The sequence below is a fragment of the Corapipo altera genome, unplaced genomic scaffold (assembly GCF_003945725.1).
Source record: "Corapipo altera isolate COAL_440 unplaced genomic scaffold, ASM394572v1 1b, whole genome shotgun sequence".
Classification (NCBI taxonomy): domain Eukaryota; kingdom Metazoa; phylum Chordata; class Aves; order Passeriformes; family Pipridae; genus Corapipo; species Corapipo altera.
The window spans coordinates 612,008-629,480 of record NW_020884881.1 but is presented as its reverse complement, the minus strand read 5'-3'; the positions used below and the strand labels follow the sequence as shown (position 1 = coordinate 629,480).

General features: G+C 38.3%; 1 protein-coding gene across 2 annotated transcripts in view; it reads left to right on the top strand.

Moving 5' to 3' along the window:
• The window catches only part of AASS (aminoadipate-semialdehyde synthase), a 28,793-nt gene extending 12,016 nt beyond the window's left edge, over positions 1-16,777 (top strand). For both annotated transcript variants that reach the window (XM_027639791.1, XM_027639790.1), the window contains 10 exons: positions 2,784-2,913; positions 3,777-3,887; positions 5,177-5,285; positions 5,699-5,839; positions 7,537-7,704; positions 9,951-10,046; positions 11,845-11,960; positions 12,138-12,226; positions 12,544-12,720; positions 14,189-16,777. In XM_027639791.1, coding sequence (XP_027495592.1) covers positions 2,784-2,913; positions 3,777-3,887; positions 5,177-5,285; positions 5,699-5,839; positions 7,537-7,704; positions 9,951-10,046; positions 11,845-11,960; positions 12,138-12,226; positions 12,544-12,720; positions 14,189-14,307 — 1,256 coding nt within the window. In that variant the 3' untranslated portion in view covers positions 14,308-16,777. The remainder of the gene's footprint in view (positions 1-2,783; positions 2,914-3,776; positions 3,888-5,176; positions 5,286-5,698; positions 5,840-7,536; positions 7,705-9,950; positions 10,047-11,844; positions 11,961-12,137; positions 12,227-12,543; positions 12,721-14,188) is intronic.
• The last annotated feature ends 696 nt before the right edge of the window (positions 16,778-17,473 follow it).

Sequence of the window (17,473 nt, the reverse complement as noted above, 5' to 3'; positions counted from 1 at the left end):
GTATGTAAGAATTTGTTTATTTTCATTACAAGATTGTGTCTTACTGAAACCTGCTAATGTGGCAGAACCTTTCTCATAAATAATAAATGGATGCTGTACTGAGAACAGATAAAGAAAATCTTTGTTATTATGCACAGCAGAAAAGGATTTTGTAGCTTTGTGAGCATTTTGGGTTTATATAATTGATTTGAAAATTACATAGCCACATTAAAATTTACTGTTTGCATGTGTAATCTGTAGGGAAATTAGAGGTATTTTTTCCTACTTGAGGCTTGGGATTGTTTTTGTAGCTAGTCAGTCAGCTGGTGTTTGGCTGTGTTTTCAGCCTCAAACAACAAGAAGATGAAAATGTTTTTATGGACATCTGTATGAGTGAAGTCTCTGCTGTTTTTATAACCAGTGCCGTGGTGGTAAAACTTCTCTGACCTTCCCATGAACCCCACATACCTGCTTCTTTATTCCTCTGTTTTGGTTTTATCTGTAGCATGTTTCAGGCTGAGGATCTCAGTAGCTATTTTCTGTACTCTTAATGATGACTATCCTGATTCTGTGACTTCAGATTTAAAACAAGGGCTGTATTGCCTGAAAGATGCTTTACTGGGAAGTGGTTTCACTTAAAACTTACAGTTATATTTCTGTTGATTTTTGTTGTTACCTTGGTTTGTTTTTTTCCCTTCATGCTATTTTCATACTTGGCTGCTTTTGGTACCCTTCATGGTGATAACCATAGTACTTTTAACCCCTGGGAGAAGATTTACCAGGAAGAAGTGGGGAACTCTAGGAAAGTTGCACTCTCGTTATCAGTACTGCCTGAGGTGGTAAACAGGGAAGGATTACAGCAATGTGCAGTGAACATCCCCTCATCAGTACAGAGGCTGCATCTAGTTCCTGCAGTACAGTAGCAGGAAGGGAAACTAGGTGAACTGGAAGATGTGTTTTGCCAAGCACTGAGCAAACATAGCAGGTGCCTCTTCTCTGGGTAGCTTAAAAACATGCAATTTCTACAGCTCACACTCGGAAGGAAAGAGACACAAAGATATTACTTGTTTAATATTTGACAGGAGGCAAGTAGGCGCAGAAAGCACAAAATGCACATCACAGTGCCATGTTTGGTTTCCTACTGTCAGGCTACACCACTTTAAATCCAAACATTGGAAACCTTAATTGGGAAACCTTCATGTAATCAACTTCTTTTAGTTTGAATTTGTGGATGATTTTGCCTAGCACTTTTTCTCAGCACAATTTTACTAGTAGAGTGTGGAGAATCACAGTCCAGCAATCTTTATTTCCCATTGAGTGCGGAAAGGTCATAAGGAAATAAGGCCCTAACTTAGAGGCACAGATGCTTTTAATTCTCCATAACCCTGTGCCCCACCTACCTCCTTCTTTGGCCACTCCTTATTTCTGGCTGAGTTCCCTCTGTTTTGTGCTGGCAGCCGTGGTGAGATGGGGCAGGAAACCAGTGAGATGTGGCAAATACTGGCTGCGTTATCATGGATCTCTTTTTCAGTTCTGCATTCCTTATAATGGTAGGGAAATGAAGGCAGGCAGACACTGGATTTATCGCCTTTAGTTATAATATTATCATATGCGTGATTGGTAAGACTAAGCCATAGGGAAATATTAAAACTAGTCAGATTGAATCTGGGCCTTTTAGTCATATTTGACCTAAGCTAAAGCATAATGCTTCTATCTTTGTTACATTAAAAGTGGTGAATGATGTGAATTGTTTTTGCTTTAAACTATTAAACTGTTCTTCATTGTAAATAGGAATTCTCTTAAAGTGTATTAAAACGGAGTGTTCGAAAGATTTCTTTTTAAACCATATTTATCTATAAATGTACAGCTATGTAGAATGAGGGATGGAGTAAGTTTTTCTAAGCATGTGTTTGTTTACTAAATCTGTTAGTTAGCTGCGTCGAACTTGCATGTTCATCTAGACCTTGAAACTAGCTAAGGTTTTCCTGTCTCGCTTAAGCCAAGCAGAACCTGAAAAAGAAAAATAAATTCTCCTCTTTAGGCTTTTTTCCCTCCTGGACTTCTAGTCAGCTTCTTGCTTTTCAGTGAAGTAGTCTGAGCTTTTGCAGAAATAGATACTACCATCAAAAACTGATTGAATACTTCACCTCTGAATTGAATTGGCCAGGTTAGAGAAGTAACTATTTTAGAACCAGGCAAAAATATGTACTACATAGTGACCTAAAATACTTTAGGCCTCAGGATAAATTGTTACACTAATTGAAAATGGTTGTTTTTCGGCAGGATGATGCTAATCCAAACATGGTTTACTTTTAAAACATATTGGGCATACAATTCTTCTGCTGCAATCTTCTCTCAAGAGTCAGTGCAATACAATATTTCATTAAAGTGGAAAAGAAGGGAGATAACTTCTGGTTTTGTGTGAATATTTTGTGTTGACTTAGTCTGCTGATAGGAAAACTGCAGCTAAAACTTTTGTCAAGTACTCCAACAAAGCTGCTAGTAAGTTGCAAGTCTGTTCTCATTACACAATTTAGCAGTGAGTGGTTCTTTACTTCTGAGAGTAAGTAATCCTTTTAGATTCTTATTCTTGAGTTATAACTGATTTGACACTGGCAATTGATAATGATTATTTAGGGGAAGTAAAGTGCTTTATGCCTGATTTCTCTTCAACTATTAGTGAAGGAAAACATCCATGTAACAGTTTTTCTTTGGGAAATATAGTGCAATTATACATGGGTGTGCTTAGTTAGGACTTAGCTTCGTCTTTAGGTAATGGTTTATGCATTTTACTTTTAAAACAGTTTCTGTCATGAAGGAGCAACTTGAGCAACTGACAAAAAAATACAGCAATGTTACTTCAGTTCATATGGATGTCCTTAAGCGTGAGGAAAAGCTGTCCTCTCTGGTGAAGAAACATGACCTCGTGATCAGGTCAGAATTCTGTGTAAAACATGATAAGCTCAAAACTAAGTCATGCTGCTTCTTTCTCCTAGTTGACTGATCTAAATCAATACAGTAACTTTTTTTTTAATGGCCAAGAACTGGGGTCATATTTGTACATGTAAGTAGTTGTAACTGGCCAGTGCCTTCTCATGTACCATGGTATCAGAACTTTAGAAGGGGTTTTGTCTGCAGCATCTCTTCAGAAGTGTCCACTAGTTACGTGGACTCCCTTCACAGGCATTTGTGTGAGGGGCCGGTTGCATCCACAAATATATGTGTCCCTGGGATCAAATGTGCATGTTCACAAGAGGAGGCAAAATTCTGACACCTTGGTCATTCCTCCTGAATATCCCATTAAGAAAGAATTAATCCCAGGTATTGATACAGGGAAGGAAATAACTTCATAGTCCTTACCTTTCTGTTTCTTTTGCCGTGGATGTCATGAGTGTTGTTTTCATTCCATGTAGAGCATGCTTTTCACAAAGTACTTCACCAAGAGCTTTGTAATGCAAGCTTTCACAGGTGTGGTTTTGCAGCTGTACCTGTTTAGAAGGTGGCTTTGGAAAGAGGTCAGTGGTTTGTGTTTTACAGAGAAGCGTGACAAAAGATGCTGTTTCAAAAATGACTCCCCTACTATTTGGTGCCTTGTTCTGAGTGCATATAACAATGCTGACCTGATAGGGTAGTATTTCACTTATGTAGGTATGAAACTGCTCAGGGTGTGACTGTTTTTTTGAGCTATTACTTGAGCTCTTTTGTAGGCATACAAAAAACATTTGTGAGTGTCTTTCTAGTGACAGCATAAGTAACTGGTTGAATTTTGATGTTGCATAATTCTCCTTCATTTGTAGTTTGCTGCCTTATTCAGCACATCCTTTTGTTGCTAAGAAATGTATTGAGAACAAAGTGAACTTGGTAACAGCCAGCTACTTAACACCAGCTATGAAAGAACTCCAGGAGAGGTAGGTGTGACAGTAGCATCTCTTTGGTTTTGCTTTCTTTTTTAGCATTTTCTGAATATTTTGCAGTCTGTTACACCTGCAATGCTTGGTGTGAATTAGTGTTTTCTGTGGTTTTTTCTCCTTTCCTTTCTGTGCTGGAAGACTAAGTACTTTTCCCTAAAGGTGCATGTGGCAGAGAGGAGCAATGAGTGCATACCCCAACCTCATTATACTAGTGCTCTAAACACTGAAATGTACTTTCCTGCATGCATCATCTTATTTCATGTTAATGTTCCTTTTCCTCTCCCCTCAGACCTGTCAGGATCATCTGATGTTCAAGTTGGAGCAGGTGGGCTGTCCTATTCTAACAGCAAGCTTGTTTGTCATCCTTTGCCTTCCCCTAATAAAAACTCATTCTTGGCTTATTGTATCTACAGTAATCTCCTTCTTCGTGCCCTTCTTTTGGATAGGCACACTGTATTATTCTCAAATTGGTGACAGCTCTAACTATTGTAATGTTTCTGTTGTCCTACTTACTATGTGCTTGGGAGTTGTTTTGGCATGGAGCTTCATCTAGGTGCTCCTCTCAGTCATGATACCAGAAAATCTGAAGCACATTCAAGTGAGATGAGAACTGTACATGCTGTGTCTTTACAAAAGATAAAACAGAAAAAGCTAGACAGGTAGAGAACCAGTGTTGCAGACAAGGAGGTAGATTTAGGGGCCCTCCTCCCCTTCTTGCTGACGTCATGGCATGCTTTCAGAAAAAAAAAAAAGAAAAGGCACTTGTCATTTATCAAAACACAAAGTGATTTTGAAAATAAAATAAATCCTCAGTTTGTGGTGATAAGTGAGCTCCTCTGAGAGCGACGGCACCTACTAGAAAAAAAAAAAGAAAACTAATACTTTTAATTTGGGAAAGTAGGCCTTTCAATCCCTCTCACCTGCAGGACCTCTTCAGGACAATTAGGACTATCTCTGTGCTGCCCTCTGCATTACTACCTTCCTGCATTATAGCACTGTCCAGGAGAGTGCGGGATGTGGAGTAGCTGGGAGGAATTTCTTTTTCCACCAGCCCATAGGTCTTGCAGTGAAGTAAGAGAATCAAAAGTTAGAAAGCTCTTAGACAGTTGTCACTGTTCAGGTTTCAATATCTACTTTTGGTTTTTTTTGCTTTCCACAAGCTGCAGATAGAGACCAGAATTTACTCTGGGGAAGATTCACTGGGCCTTTGTTGGACAGATTTATGGAATAAAAGGTCAGTAATAATAATGAATATTCTGACGACTCTGTGTTTCTGTTATTTTTAGTGTAGAAGCTGCTGGTATTACAGTTGTCAGTGAAATGGGTTTGGATCCTGGTCTTGACCATATGTTGGCAATGGAATGCATTGACAAGGCAAAAGAAGTTGGTGCTACGGTAAGGTTAGCAGGTAGTTCTGCCAAATTTCTATTAGTAAAGTTGGTTTTTTAACCCCAACTGAGGTGTAACAGACTCTGGACATTTTACTTTTTTTGGTGCTTGGAATTTGGTGGCTACTAATGTGTAACTGATATGTGACAGATGCTGGACATTTTACTTTTTCGACTAAGATGGCCATACCCCAGTGTATGTTTTGGTTTCCTCTCCTTTATGGACAGTGTCTGCAGCAGGACAGCTTGACACTGTTTCTCAATGGAATTGTTTTATTTTCCCCTTTTCACTGTAGATTCTTCTGATTTGACCCATTTAGGGGATAATGTCAATAGAAATTTTAAGAACTAATGGGGATGCCATTTGCATCCTGGTCTGTCTTGTCTTCACTGTTTCTTTCCTGTGGATAAATCTGACAGGTTATATCCTACACTTCTTTCTGCGGTGGCCTGCCAGCTCCGGAGCACTCTGACAATCCTCTGAGATACAAGTTCAGCTGGAGTCCACAAGGAGTGTTGCTGAATACAGTTCAGTCTGCCACATATTTAAAAGATGGAGAGGTGAAATAATGTGAATATTTTTATTTAAAACCAGACAAAGAAGGTGGTATTGGGCTAAGAAGGGAATTAGAACTTTTAAGGTGCTATTTACTTTCAAGCCAGTGTCAGTCAGGTGCCTAAGCCAGTTGCATACATGACTTAGTCCCATATTTGGACCATGATGGTGACTGACTGCTATCAGCTTAATTCTTACTTACTACATGGAAACTGATTGCAAGGAGGGAAGGTGTTCTAATAACTAAAGCACTGGATTGGAGTTGGTATTCTGGGTTCAACTTCCAGACCTGTTGGGTGTTGCTTTTGCCACTTAATTGCCCTGTCTTTGACCCTGTGAAACAAAAGTGAGAGTGCATCCTTCTACTTTCTTTTCTGTCTAGTCACGTTTTTAAGCCAAACAGCTTCATTTTGTAATTGTGCAGTGTATAGCAGAATTCTTGATTTCTTTTTCTTTTGGTGCAACCTGTAGTACTGAGTGGGTTTTGTGAAGTGTTTTTTATGTGTTTTATATATGATCTGTTTGTGCAACCTCTCAAATGGCACTGCATCTGTTTTATGGAAAGATTGTAACTGATTTGTGCAAAGCTATTGCAAGCCATCATCATGATTCCTGTTTCTACTACTGTGTTTCTACTGTTACTTGCTCAGAATAGTTACTGCAATACTGCCTTGTATAACCACTGCAAAGTTTAGCTAATTACCTAAACTCTTTTATCTACAAAACTTAGAAATCTTTTGAGATGTTTTATCATGACATTCTGGTGCTCTACTGTAAGAAAGGAGAAATTCAAGGATTGTATATTGGATCATTATTTAAAAAGTAAAAACACATAGTTAGAAGTTTAAGATGAAAGGGTTTCATGGAAAATGTGAAAATGTTTCTGATTTAATTCTGATCTGGTTCACCTATTGCTAGGAAAAATTAGATCATACATATGAATGATTCATTATGAGAGCACTGGGAAAGCTTGTCAGTAAATTCTGCAATTTTTTTCTCCTTGCCACTAAATGCTTATCTGTCTGACCATTGTGTAGGATTCTTTCACACACCTGTCTTGTCTGGCAAACACAAGATGATCTTTTGGCATAGCTACAGGCTTCATTGCTTTAGTATTCCTTCTAGAAGTATACCTTGCCCCTTTGCTCAGAAGTCAGAAAATGAGTTTTCATTGATGCTGCACAGCAGATCTGGGCATTAGCTGCTTGAAGGAAGCAGGGTTCAAGGCTGTGGCTGGGAGTGATAATAGACCTCGTCAATGTCTTTTTTTGTTTCCCTTCAATAGTGTATTCTCTCTGTGCTTTGTAGCCTCAAGTAAAGATACACATGGGCAGCAATTTCGTATCTTTATTTTAATCTTTAAAAAGAGAAGAAACCACCCCCACTATGCTGTTTATATTTGCCTTCTCCTCCTGCTTAAAAAACCCCCAAGATAATAAATGATTTGACCAAAAAGCAGGGAGCATATGGGGCAGTCTCCCTTCACAATTTAGATTGGGCCTTTGTTTGCACCTGAAACACTACGCATGTTTCTTCTGTTTTTGAGCATACTTTATCTTTTGTGTTCTGAAATAAATTGAATAATAGTGCCCCAAAATAATACTTGCTTATTTACTGTTGTTAATATTATAGTAATTATTTAATATAATATTAATTATTAAGTGTATTAATACGTGCATATTTACTCTTTCAAAAACTTTAGATTATCAATATTCCAGCTGGAGGAGCATTACTGGATTCTGTCACTCCAATGGATTTTTTCCCAGGATTAAATCTTGAAGGTTTTCCTAACAGAGATAGTACAAAATATGCTGAGCCATATGGTATTCAGACAGCTCACACTTTATTGAGAGGCACCTTAAGATACAAAGTAAGTTGTTGGTGTTATTATTAGAAATTATTGTTTTCCTCAAGAGATGAATGTTGTAATTTCAAGAAAACTATGTATTTAAAACTCAGCCTTTTATAGCTCTGCACTTGCTATTTATGAGCTCTTCACTATTGCAGTTGAGATAACTCAAAGCACATATCTCATTTTTTTAAATATAGCTTTACTTGCTGTATTTAACAGGTATTTGTTGCAAACCAGAAAAAAAGTTTTACTCATTTTAAGCAACTGGTCAGTGGGCTTTGCATAGTCTGTCTCTGTATTTGGTGTCAGATCAATAGAAGATTTTTAAAAAATTAAATAATTCTAGTGGGTTTATGTGATGGTTTAAGTGGTTTTAAGAATTGATCTATTCTCTTTATTTGATAAAAATTTGAATTTACAGTTTTGTTGCTTATATTCCCATGAAAAACATAATGTAAAGATCTTACAGAAAATTATGGTTTTCCATGAAGCTGAGAAAGTTTTTCATTAAGTAACTAGGCATCTTCAATTTCAGAAGCTTTATAGTTTTGGCCAGCTAAGTAAAATGTTAAGAGATAAATGTGTTTGCCTTCTAGCTGATCGACTCTTTTTCTTTCATTTGTTAGGTGCATAAAGCAGAATCAAAACAGAATCTTTTTTCTTTCAGATTTCCTTTTTTTAAATTATATTGTCAGTCAATATACGTTATGAAGGAATAAATCTAAAGCCATATTGAAGGTTTGAAAAAGCTTTTATGGATGTCATAACATGTCTTTGGAATGATGGTTGATACCAAGGTTTAAGTTACTGTTATTTGTCCATGGCCTGAGGAATGTGTATGTCCTTTCTGTCATAATTCCTTCGTTGTAATACAACAGGATTTTTTCTTTATTTCTGGGAGGGAGGGAGGTTTGCTTAGCAAAAGAAGATGTAAGGCCAGTGTGGGGGAATAAGAGTTACAAATTGCACTAGCTCTCTTATTGTCAGTCTAGATACAATCTCTTGTTCAGAAGCTAAAAATATGTGGAAGGCATCTATCTTATAATGGAGTCCTAATATGACAGTATCTACTCTTCCATTTGGTGCCTGGTAAAATTTTCTTCTTTTGTAAAAGTGTTAGCACAAGGAACTGCAAAAATGTCAGAGTGACATGACGAGTGGTTGTCAATGTGCTGCAAGAGTACTGTTTCTATTGTTTGTGCTGCTTTCTTAATGCTCAAAGCAGGCCCAGCACTTTGGGTTGGGGTGATGTTGGTAGGGGTGTGTGGAAGAGCTTGCCATACCTCTACCTGCGTGGTACCTGCATCCCAGCACGTGGTGCTGAGCAGGGCAGAAGGTATTGTTGGCCCTTTGCACATGCTGCTGTTCTACAGAGCAGGAAGCAATCTGTTCAGCGGCAGAAGCAATCATCTTCTCAAAGTGCCTTTTAAAGAATAGGTTTAGAAAGATAATGGACTCAGTTTAAAAACAGGTGTCACACAGAAGGATCTCACTGCAAGGCCATCTGAGCTGATAACCTAGTGCTGATGGAAGTGGCTCCTAATTATAATTAGCCCTCTTTCAGAGTGCTTTATTTCCACCATTCTGCTTTTTAAGTGTTTCTAGTCACTTGCATGTAAGTGTTTTCAGGTATGCAGCAGAGGTGTGGCAGTGTTAAGGGCATACAAACAAAAGTAAGCAGAAGTCCATTGAGACTTCTTTTATTGTGCAGCCTATTGCTGCTTTTGCAGTACCATTCCACTGCTGTCAAACCCTTTTAAATACGTCCTGGTAGTCTCTCTGATATTCCTGAAGGAGAGAAACAAACACACAGGATTCTTATCTTTAAAATCAGTATATCTGATTTGATCTGTGATACAATCACAGTGGTGTAAGACTGGAGTGAGCAGAGTTCAGCATTGGGCTCTCTGTTTGGTAGCTTGTTTATGGGCCAGCTGGCTGATACAACCCTGCCTATAATGATGTGCTGGACTTTGAACTAGTGCTGGCCAGCTGAGCCCTTTGATCTCAGGAACCAATGGTACTTGCCATGGAAGTATTTATGACAGAATAAGTCATTAAAGAGGGGATTGAAAAGTAGGGAAGGGGTGGAGAGGGCCTGGGAAAGGCAGTAACCCCACTGACATTGACTTTTTGTGGCTAACTTGCCAAGAGAATAACACTTAACACTGCCATGGTTTTGTCTATCATTACATTCAAATGAAGGACAAATACCTCATTTTTGAGTGTTTATTATATTTAATGATGTTATTTTTTTATTTCAGGGATACTCCAAAACTATGGGAGGCTTTGTAAAACTAGGATTAATTAACCCAGATCCTTACCCTTTGCTAAGCTCAACCACGCCACCTCTAACCTGGGTAAGTTAGTCTGATTACTCTACCTTCTTTCCTGTGTTTTATCCATAGTTTTCTTACTGCTAGGCTTGGATGTACTTAGCATTTCTGAATCTTGTATTGCATCCTGATCTTCTCTGATGTTTGTTCCTGGAAATTCGAAGACTTTCTTCAGTAGGAATGTAATATAGTGCTGGAACAGGTTCCCTGAGAGACTTTGGAATCTCTGACATTGGAGGCTTTCAGGACTTAGCTAGACAAAACCATGGCCATGTCTTTATAAATTGTCTTAAATTTTCTGTTACTCAGAGTCTAGCCTTCAGTGCTGTGAGTTTGCGGTGTCCATATTGGTACTGGCACATGATCTTCAGTGTAAAAGTATGTTTTAGGCCATCAAGAAATAAGAGATCGTGCATAAAGGAGTATATTAAAATATTATTTTTCTGTTAAAACTCCAGACAGCATTTTTTTTGTCTTCTGTTATGCTGCTTTTCTGCCTTGATTTTGGTTGCCTTCATCTTTATCGCAGCCAAGGCATTGCTCTGATGTGCTGCTGTTACGTTTGACAATCAGCATTTTGGTTGGCTCTGTGGAAAAAGCAGGGAATTTCATATTTCAATATGGGGTAAAGAGATCTTATTACTTACCCGGTCTGTTTGTCTGCCTTCTGAGAAAAATTGTCTTCGCTTTTGCAAACCCCTGAGAGAATAACTGTTTATTACTCAGGTGAACAAAATTCAGATCTGTCTTCATCTTTGTGCTTTTTTAAGCACTAATCTGGAAAAAGATACCAGGCTTGTGCTGTGTAATGGTCTGAGGACAACACAGTATTTTTCTGATGATGTCATTATTTCCAGTTAAGAATGTCTTGACTGTTCTTGGAACCAAGAAAGCAGAAGGTCAAGAGGGCAAAGTCTTCCTTGTCTCTGACTAACTTACAGTAGTTCTTATTTTCCCAAACTCAAGGAGTTTTTGGGCAGCCATATGAGAACTACCTTTTTTTTTTTTTTGATAATTTTTGTCCAGTTTGAATTTTAGGGTTCAGTTTGAGGCTAGTCTTTCTAGCCTCAGTGAATAAGTATAGAGTGTTATGTAATCTGTGAAAATAACTATAAACTCATTACTCTCACTGCAAACATTGTCTTAGCAAGGTTTTTACATTTTGGTATTTTCCCTTTATCTCCTCTGCCTGGGAAGCAGAAGAGATGGGCCAGCCTGAGCTTCTAAAGAGACTCTGCAGTTCTTTCTTGCTTCATATCTTGCTCGTAGCTCTCTTTATTATCTGTCTTGCTGTGAATGAAGGAAGCAATAATTAGCATCTAAGTAATGGCCTTCAGATACGCAAAAAAATCTTAAGAAAGCTCTTTGGTAATACTCCCAGGATTGCCAGAGCCTTGTTCATCTCATCAGTCTGTTTCCTTCATTTTGAGAAGGACGTTTTTAATTTCTAATCCAACTGAAAGATATCATGGCAGTCTCCAGTTGTCTTCTTTTTTATCCTAACATCCTCCCACTGTTCCTTGTTTATGCAGATTTCTATGTTCTTTCTGTACTACCAGAGGAACTGATAAGACTAAAAAGTAGGGGGAAGCAGCTGAGGGGTGGGGTACAAAGTGTTTTACAAAAAGATAGACCCTATTCTCACCTGACGTGATTAAGATTTTCACATTTTCTCACTTTCCCTTACACATAACCTGTCTTGTCAGAAGTCCTGAATTTTAACTGAGCTTAGTGGAGCAGTGGGTTCCCAAAACCTTGACTGAAAAGAGGTAGGAAAAAATATCTTCATGAACCTTTTTTTTTTTTTTTTTTTTTAATGCAGAAAGAGCTCATGTGCAAACTGGTTGGAATTAAGTCTCCTGTTGAGCACCATGTTCTTAAAGAAGCTGTATTTAGCAAACTGGAAAAGGATAAAAGTCAGCTGGAGGCAGTAGAATGGTAAAAATGTTCCAGTGATTTTTGACGTTTAAAAAAAAAATAAAATGTTTGCAATTCTAGCCATTTTGGTTCATGTTGAGACTGTTAAACTGGTATGCTGAACAAGCTGGAAATGATAAAACTGAGATGAAGCTGTTGATAGGCAATGATATAAGCCTTTCTCATTTCTTCTGCCAGGCTAGGTTTATTGGGAGATGAACAAGTTCCAGCAGCAGATTCCATTGTGGGGGCTCTTGCAAAGCACATGGAGATGAAGTTGCCCTTTGGTATGTGAGAAATTATTCTCATGTGTTTGAGTGGAGCAAGTCCATATTTTTATCAGCTGTAGATAGATTAGTTTGCTCACCTTCATTAATAAACCTTCATGTTAGGGTTTTTAATGTATTGTGATGTTCTTTACTTCTCCAATTTATTCTTTTCTTTCCCTGTTACAGTTTTAGTTTCATCTTAGTATTCTGTCCTCCTTAATAGTCCTTGCTTTCAGTCACTTTCTTGATACACATGCTGTCTATGTGTAGTGCCTGGCTCCTCAGGAATCTCATTTTGATGTACCTGAAATACAGTTTGTGCCCTTTTCTCTTAGGTACTGGAGAGAGAGATATGATTATTATGAGAAATGAAATAGGTCTCAGGCATCCTTCTGGTCATTTGGAAGACAAATTTGTTGATCTGGTTGTCTATGGAGATAACAAAGGACATTCTGCAATGGCTAAAACAGTAGGATACCCCACAGCTATTGCTGCGAAGATGGTTCTAGATGGTAAGTGGCTATTCTGACTTCAGTAACAGTATTGCAACCTTCTGTATCTTTCTGCTGTAGAAAGCAGATATATAGTGTTTCTGAAGTGTATACATGTATATTTTTTTTAAAATTTATCAGAATCTTCCTGTCTTCTTTACAGGAATTTTTAATCTGCATGTTTGGTTGTTCAGTGACAACTCTTAATTTCCTACTTAATCCATAAAGATTTTAAGCAATTTAATCTTAGACTGGTGTAGGGGAAACCTTTAGCATGATAAATTGCAATTGATTATGCCACAGTGAAACAGGTTAACATACACCTGTGCTGAACAAACTAGCTAGTTTTGGGATTGACGAAATTTGAGGCTTACCTGATCATGTTGTATATATATAAACAAGAAAACTTCCTAGTCATTACTGTGTTGAAAGAAATAATATTATTTCCCTGTGGTTGCACTTAATCTTTAGAACATTGCTCTTCTCATGGCTAACCAAAATAAGCAAAACTATGGGGTTTTTGTTGTTGTTCTTATTTTAAGAAGTCCCAGCAACTCAAATTTTTAAGGTTTAGATGCTTTTCACCTGCTTTTCAGCTGCTGTGTCACAGCTCTATGAATTAAGTTCAAGCTGTGTATGCCACAATGTGTTCCAAACTTTTTTTCCTTATTTTGGTACAGTACTGATGCTGTGTGAGAACCTAATGCCAGGACTGATAGATCTACATGTTTAAATATATGCAAAAAGAAAAAAAATGAAAATTTATATAATTGCATATTAATCTTTGCATTTGGGTTGCCCTTGACTGACCGTCAGACTCAGCCACTCTCTCATTCCTCCTTCTCAACAGTATGGGGGGAAAACAAGATGAAAAAGCTCATAAGTTGAGATGAAGACAGAGATGACTTACTCTTTACTGTCATAGGTAAAACAGGCTCAACTTGGGAGAAAATTTATTTCTAATTAAACAGGTTTCGATAATGCAAAAAAAGAGACAAATTAAAACAACAACTTCCTTTTCCCAGGCTCAAATTCACTTTTCCATTCACTTCTTAACTTCTTCCCTCTCTCCTGAGCAGTGCAGGGAGCTGTGAAATGGGGACCTGTGAGCAGTCCATAACTGCTTCTCTCTGCTGCTCCTTCCTCCTACTTTTCCTCTGCTCTAGCAGAGTCTTCATCACACTCTGATCCAGTGTCTGGAGCACCTCCTCCCACTCATGCTCTGACATTGGTGTTGCAAGGCTGTTTCTCACACTTCTTTCCTCACTGCTATTCAGTGTTTTGCTCTTTCTTAAATACGTTTTCCCTGAGGCACCTCATCTGTGGCTAAGGGGCTCAGCTGTGCGGTCAGAGCTGGTTGAGTCCAGCACAGCAACCCTGATCTTGCCCTCAGAAGCCCCACGTTGAAGTTACCAAAGCCTTGCTGAGTAAACCTAGTAGAGCCCTAACTCTGGGCTAACTCAATGGGTTTTTTCTACCTTTATTTCAGGTGAAATAGTTGCCAAAGGCATGGTTATACCCTTGACGAAGAATGTTTATGGACCAATACTTGAACGTGTTCGGGCAGAAGGCATTGTGTACAGTACTCACAGTGTTATCAAACAGTAATTGGAAGCAGTGGATGTAACCAGGTCTTGGCTTTGTTTGGTTCCAACCTCTGCCGCCCCTTTAAGAATCTTGATTTGAACCAGCTAAAGGCAGCACCTGCCATTTCATACACAGATGTTGCCTTCCATAAAACCTGCTTTGATGTAGAAACTGTAGATACTCATGAATTTTGGTATTTTCCTCTGAAAATTGATAAGCTTTCATGTACGCGTTTCAGCATTGATCAGGTCTTTCCTTAGATCTTTTTCTAAAATATCTTGGAAGGGTTAGGTTTGTTTTTTCTTTTTTTTTTTGTTATAGTTTATCTTCCAACTGTATAGGGTTATTAAGACAAATTTAAGCTGAAAGAAGTATCTATTAGTGGATTCTCTTTTGGTGGAAAAGTCTAGTTAATGAATTCCGTTGATGAAGTTTGCTTGTTCATGTGGTAAAAATTTTTCAGAATAATGGAGATGAAAGTGATATTTAAAATTTTAAGTCTGATTGTTCCTTCCCCTTTAACAGTATTTTTGAATATTTTCACAATAACAATATGCAAGAAATAGTTTAGAAATTCTGCACTACTAGCAAATAAGATCCTGTTAAATCTTAAAAATGTTCAGTTCTTAAATATTTCAAACCTAGATCTTAATATTTTTTTTAATCCATTTATAATGAGTGTAAATTTAAATTAATTGGAGGAGGGAGGAAGTTTAAAGCAAGCTTCCTCCCCATACCCTTTCCTGTTACAGAGTGGAAGCTGGTTGCAATATGTTGAAATACCTGCTGTTTCATGTTGCCTTGTGCTGTGGAGAGAGCACATTAACAGTTAGGCAGCTAGGAAGGGCATTCTACAGTTAATACAGAAATACAACAGTTAATGTGGTTAGAAGCTGCTCCAAATGATGTTTAGTCCTTCCACTTACACTGTGTGCCTTGTCCAGGTTAAGTACTGTTACAAAGGGAATAGATTGTGTGGTATATGCAGCTTTGAAATGCAGTAGGCTTAGAATTTTAAATTGCCACTTTTTAAGTTAGCTTATGCCCTTCTGCTATCAGGCTTTTCAAGTATTCATTTGGGAGCCTATGCATACTACTCAGTACAGGGCCACTTTAGACTGATGGGAGTTTGCTGGTGGGCGAACTCACTTGCTGCTGAGTGCTGTGCTGCACAGATGTGTCAGCCCCCCTCTAACTGCAGTTTAGCCACATCAGTCCAGAACTGAACTTTAGCCCAAGTGCAGCTTCTCTGTAACAAAGCAGCAGTTGCCTCCTTCCAGTTCAGGGCTGCTTCTCTGGCTTTTGCTTAGGAATTTCTACACCACCTTGCAATGCAAGCATGGCCTAAACTTCACAGTTAGGTCTGTGAGGTGTAATGCTGTGGGCAGATAGTATTTGCACTGGTACCTGTGCAACTGGCTAGAACTTCCCTTTTCTAAAGCTGAATACTGATGCTGGAAGCTATCTGCTTTCAACTTTGCTCACAAGTGCACTTTGCTGATAAACGCACAGCCTTTTACCTCCTGAGAACCATAGTGCTGCAATTACAGTTCTGAGGTGATGGAATTCCAGGTGTTGTTTTGCACAGTAGGAAAATTAGCCATAGCAATAATTCAAGTTTTGATCTCCAAATTTTGCTACTCAGGATTTGGATTTCCTTTGTGTAAATGCAATGAAGTAGCAGCTGCAATAGTTAGGTAAAAGGAGCCAAAGGGAGAAGGAAGAATGAATGGCAGAGTATTATTCTCAAAGAGAATACTGAACCATTGAATGCTTTTGTCATGTCAAATTTGGATTCTGTTAAAGTGCCATGCATATATCAGATGAAATTCTGTTACAGTGCCATGCATATACTGGACGAAATCCTGGCTCCACAAAGTTACTTCACTTCTCACTGACCTTACAGGCTGTTGGTCTGTTGTATGGATAGTGTAGGCAGCTGGGCTAAGGATGAATGCAGTGAATGTTCTGCTCTCTGTTGCCTCCTCCTTCTCCATGTAGATTAAAGACCTACAGCTAAGGATTAAAGTTATACTTGCATCTGCTGGTCCCTTCCAGCCCAGTGCTTGGTGAGACCAGGATTTTACTTTAGAATTCTCTGATCCCCCCCCCCCCTTAGCTCCCAAATACACAACCATGGAGTTGTGACTCTGTATATGTGCATACACTGTACTTGCTTTTCTGCCTTGGAAATGCAGTATGCGAAGAAAATTGGAATTTTAGAAGTATCTGATATTTTTAGAGCACTAAAGAATGAGCACTACAGTGTTTCCTTCAAGAAACACTGCTACTATTTTTGAAACATTTTGTATCGAAGTATATTTCTGTTTCCCAGTGCAATGCTGCATTTTGTTTTCTACATTTAGACTTAAATGAATTTATTATTCTTTTTGTATGAAGATTATACTTCTCAGTTCTCTTTGCATATTATTGGAAAGATAATTGTATCTAATACACAAGATTGCTTGAAAAATAAATTTGAAATCCTCTGTTTTGTTGTCATGTCATCTTTACAGTCTAATGAGATGCACATGAATGGGATTTGGTTTTTCACATAGATGGTTATATTGAAAGGGTGTCTACACATTTTCTATGTGCATGAAATATGTTGGCATACTTCTTGCTAGACACACAGGAGAAGATTCTTCAAAAATTGTTTAAGCATCCCCATCTATATAATTGTATACATATATACATAGGTATATACAGACATCATTTTCAGCTATAATCTTAGTAGATTAATTTTGCTTAGTAAGTTTTGTTCTTGGGCACAAGGACAACTACTAAACTGGAAAGCTACAGAACAGATGTATGATATCTCCCTGTGCCCCAGGAAGGCATGAAAGCATGGTGTCTCACAGCCTGTCTCAGCTTGAGGGCCTTGCTTAGCTGAATACGTGGCTTTGCTATCACTACCTGGGCCAAAAGGCTCTTAAGCTCTTTGTTCACATCTGGCTCCAAAGGACAGGTTGTTTGTCATTGTGTGTCTCTCATTTTTTCATTTTGGAATTTATGCTAGTGCCAGCTCTTCATGACATGTAAGATCCCAGTTTCTTCCTGAGATGGAGGTGCTCGAGCCCCATTACACTCAGGCTGCCTTTCTTGCCTCTGTTTCACACTCTCTCAGCCTCAGATATTCCTACAGGGGAGAATCATACCCCTTTGAGGGACTGGAGTACAAAAGTGG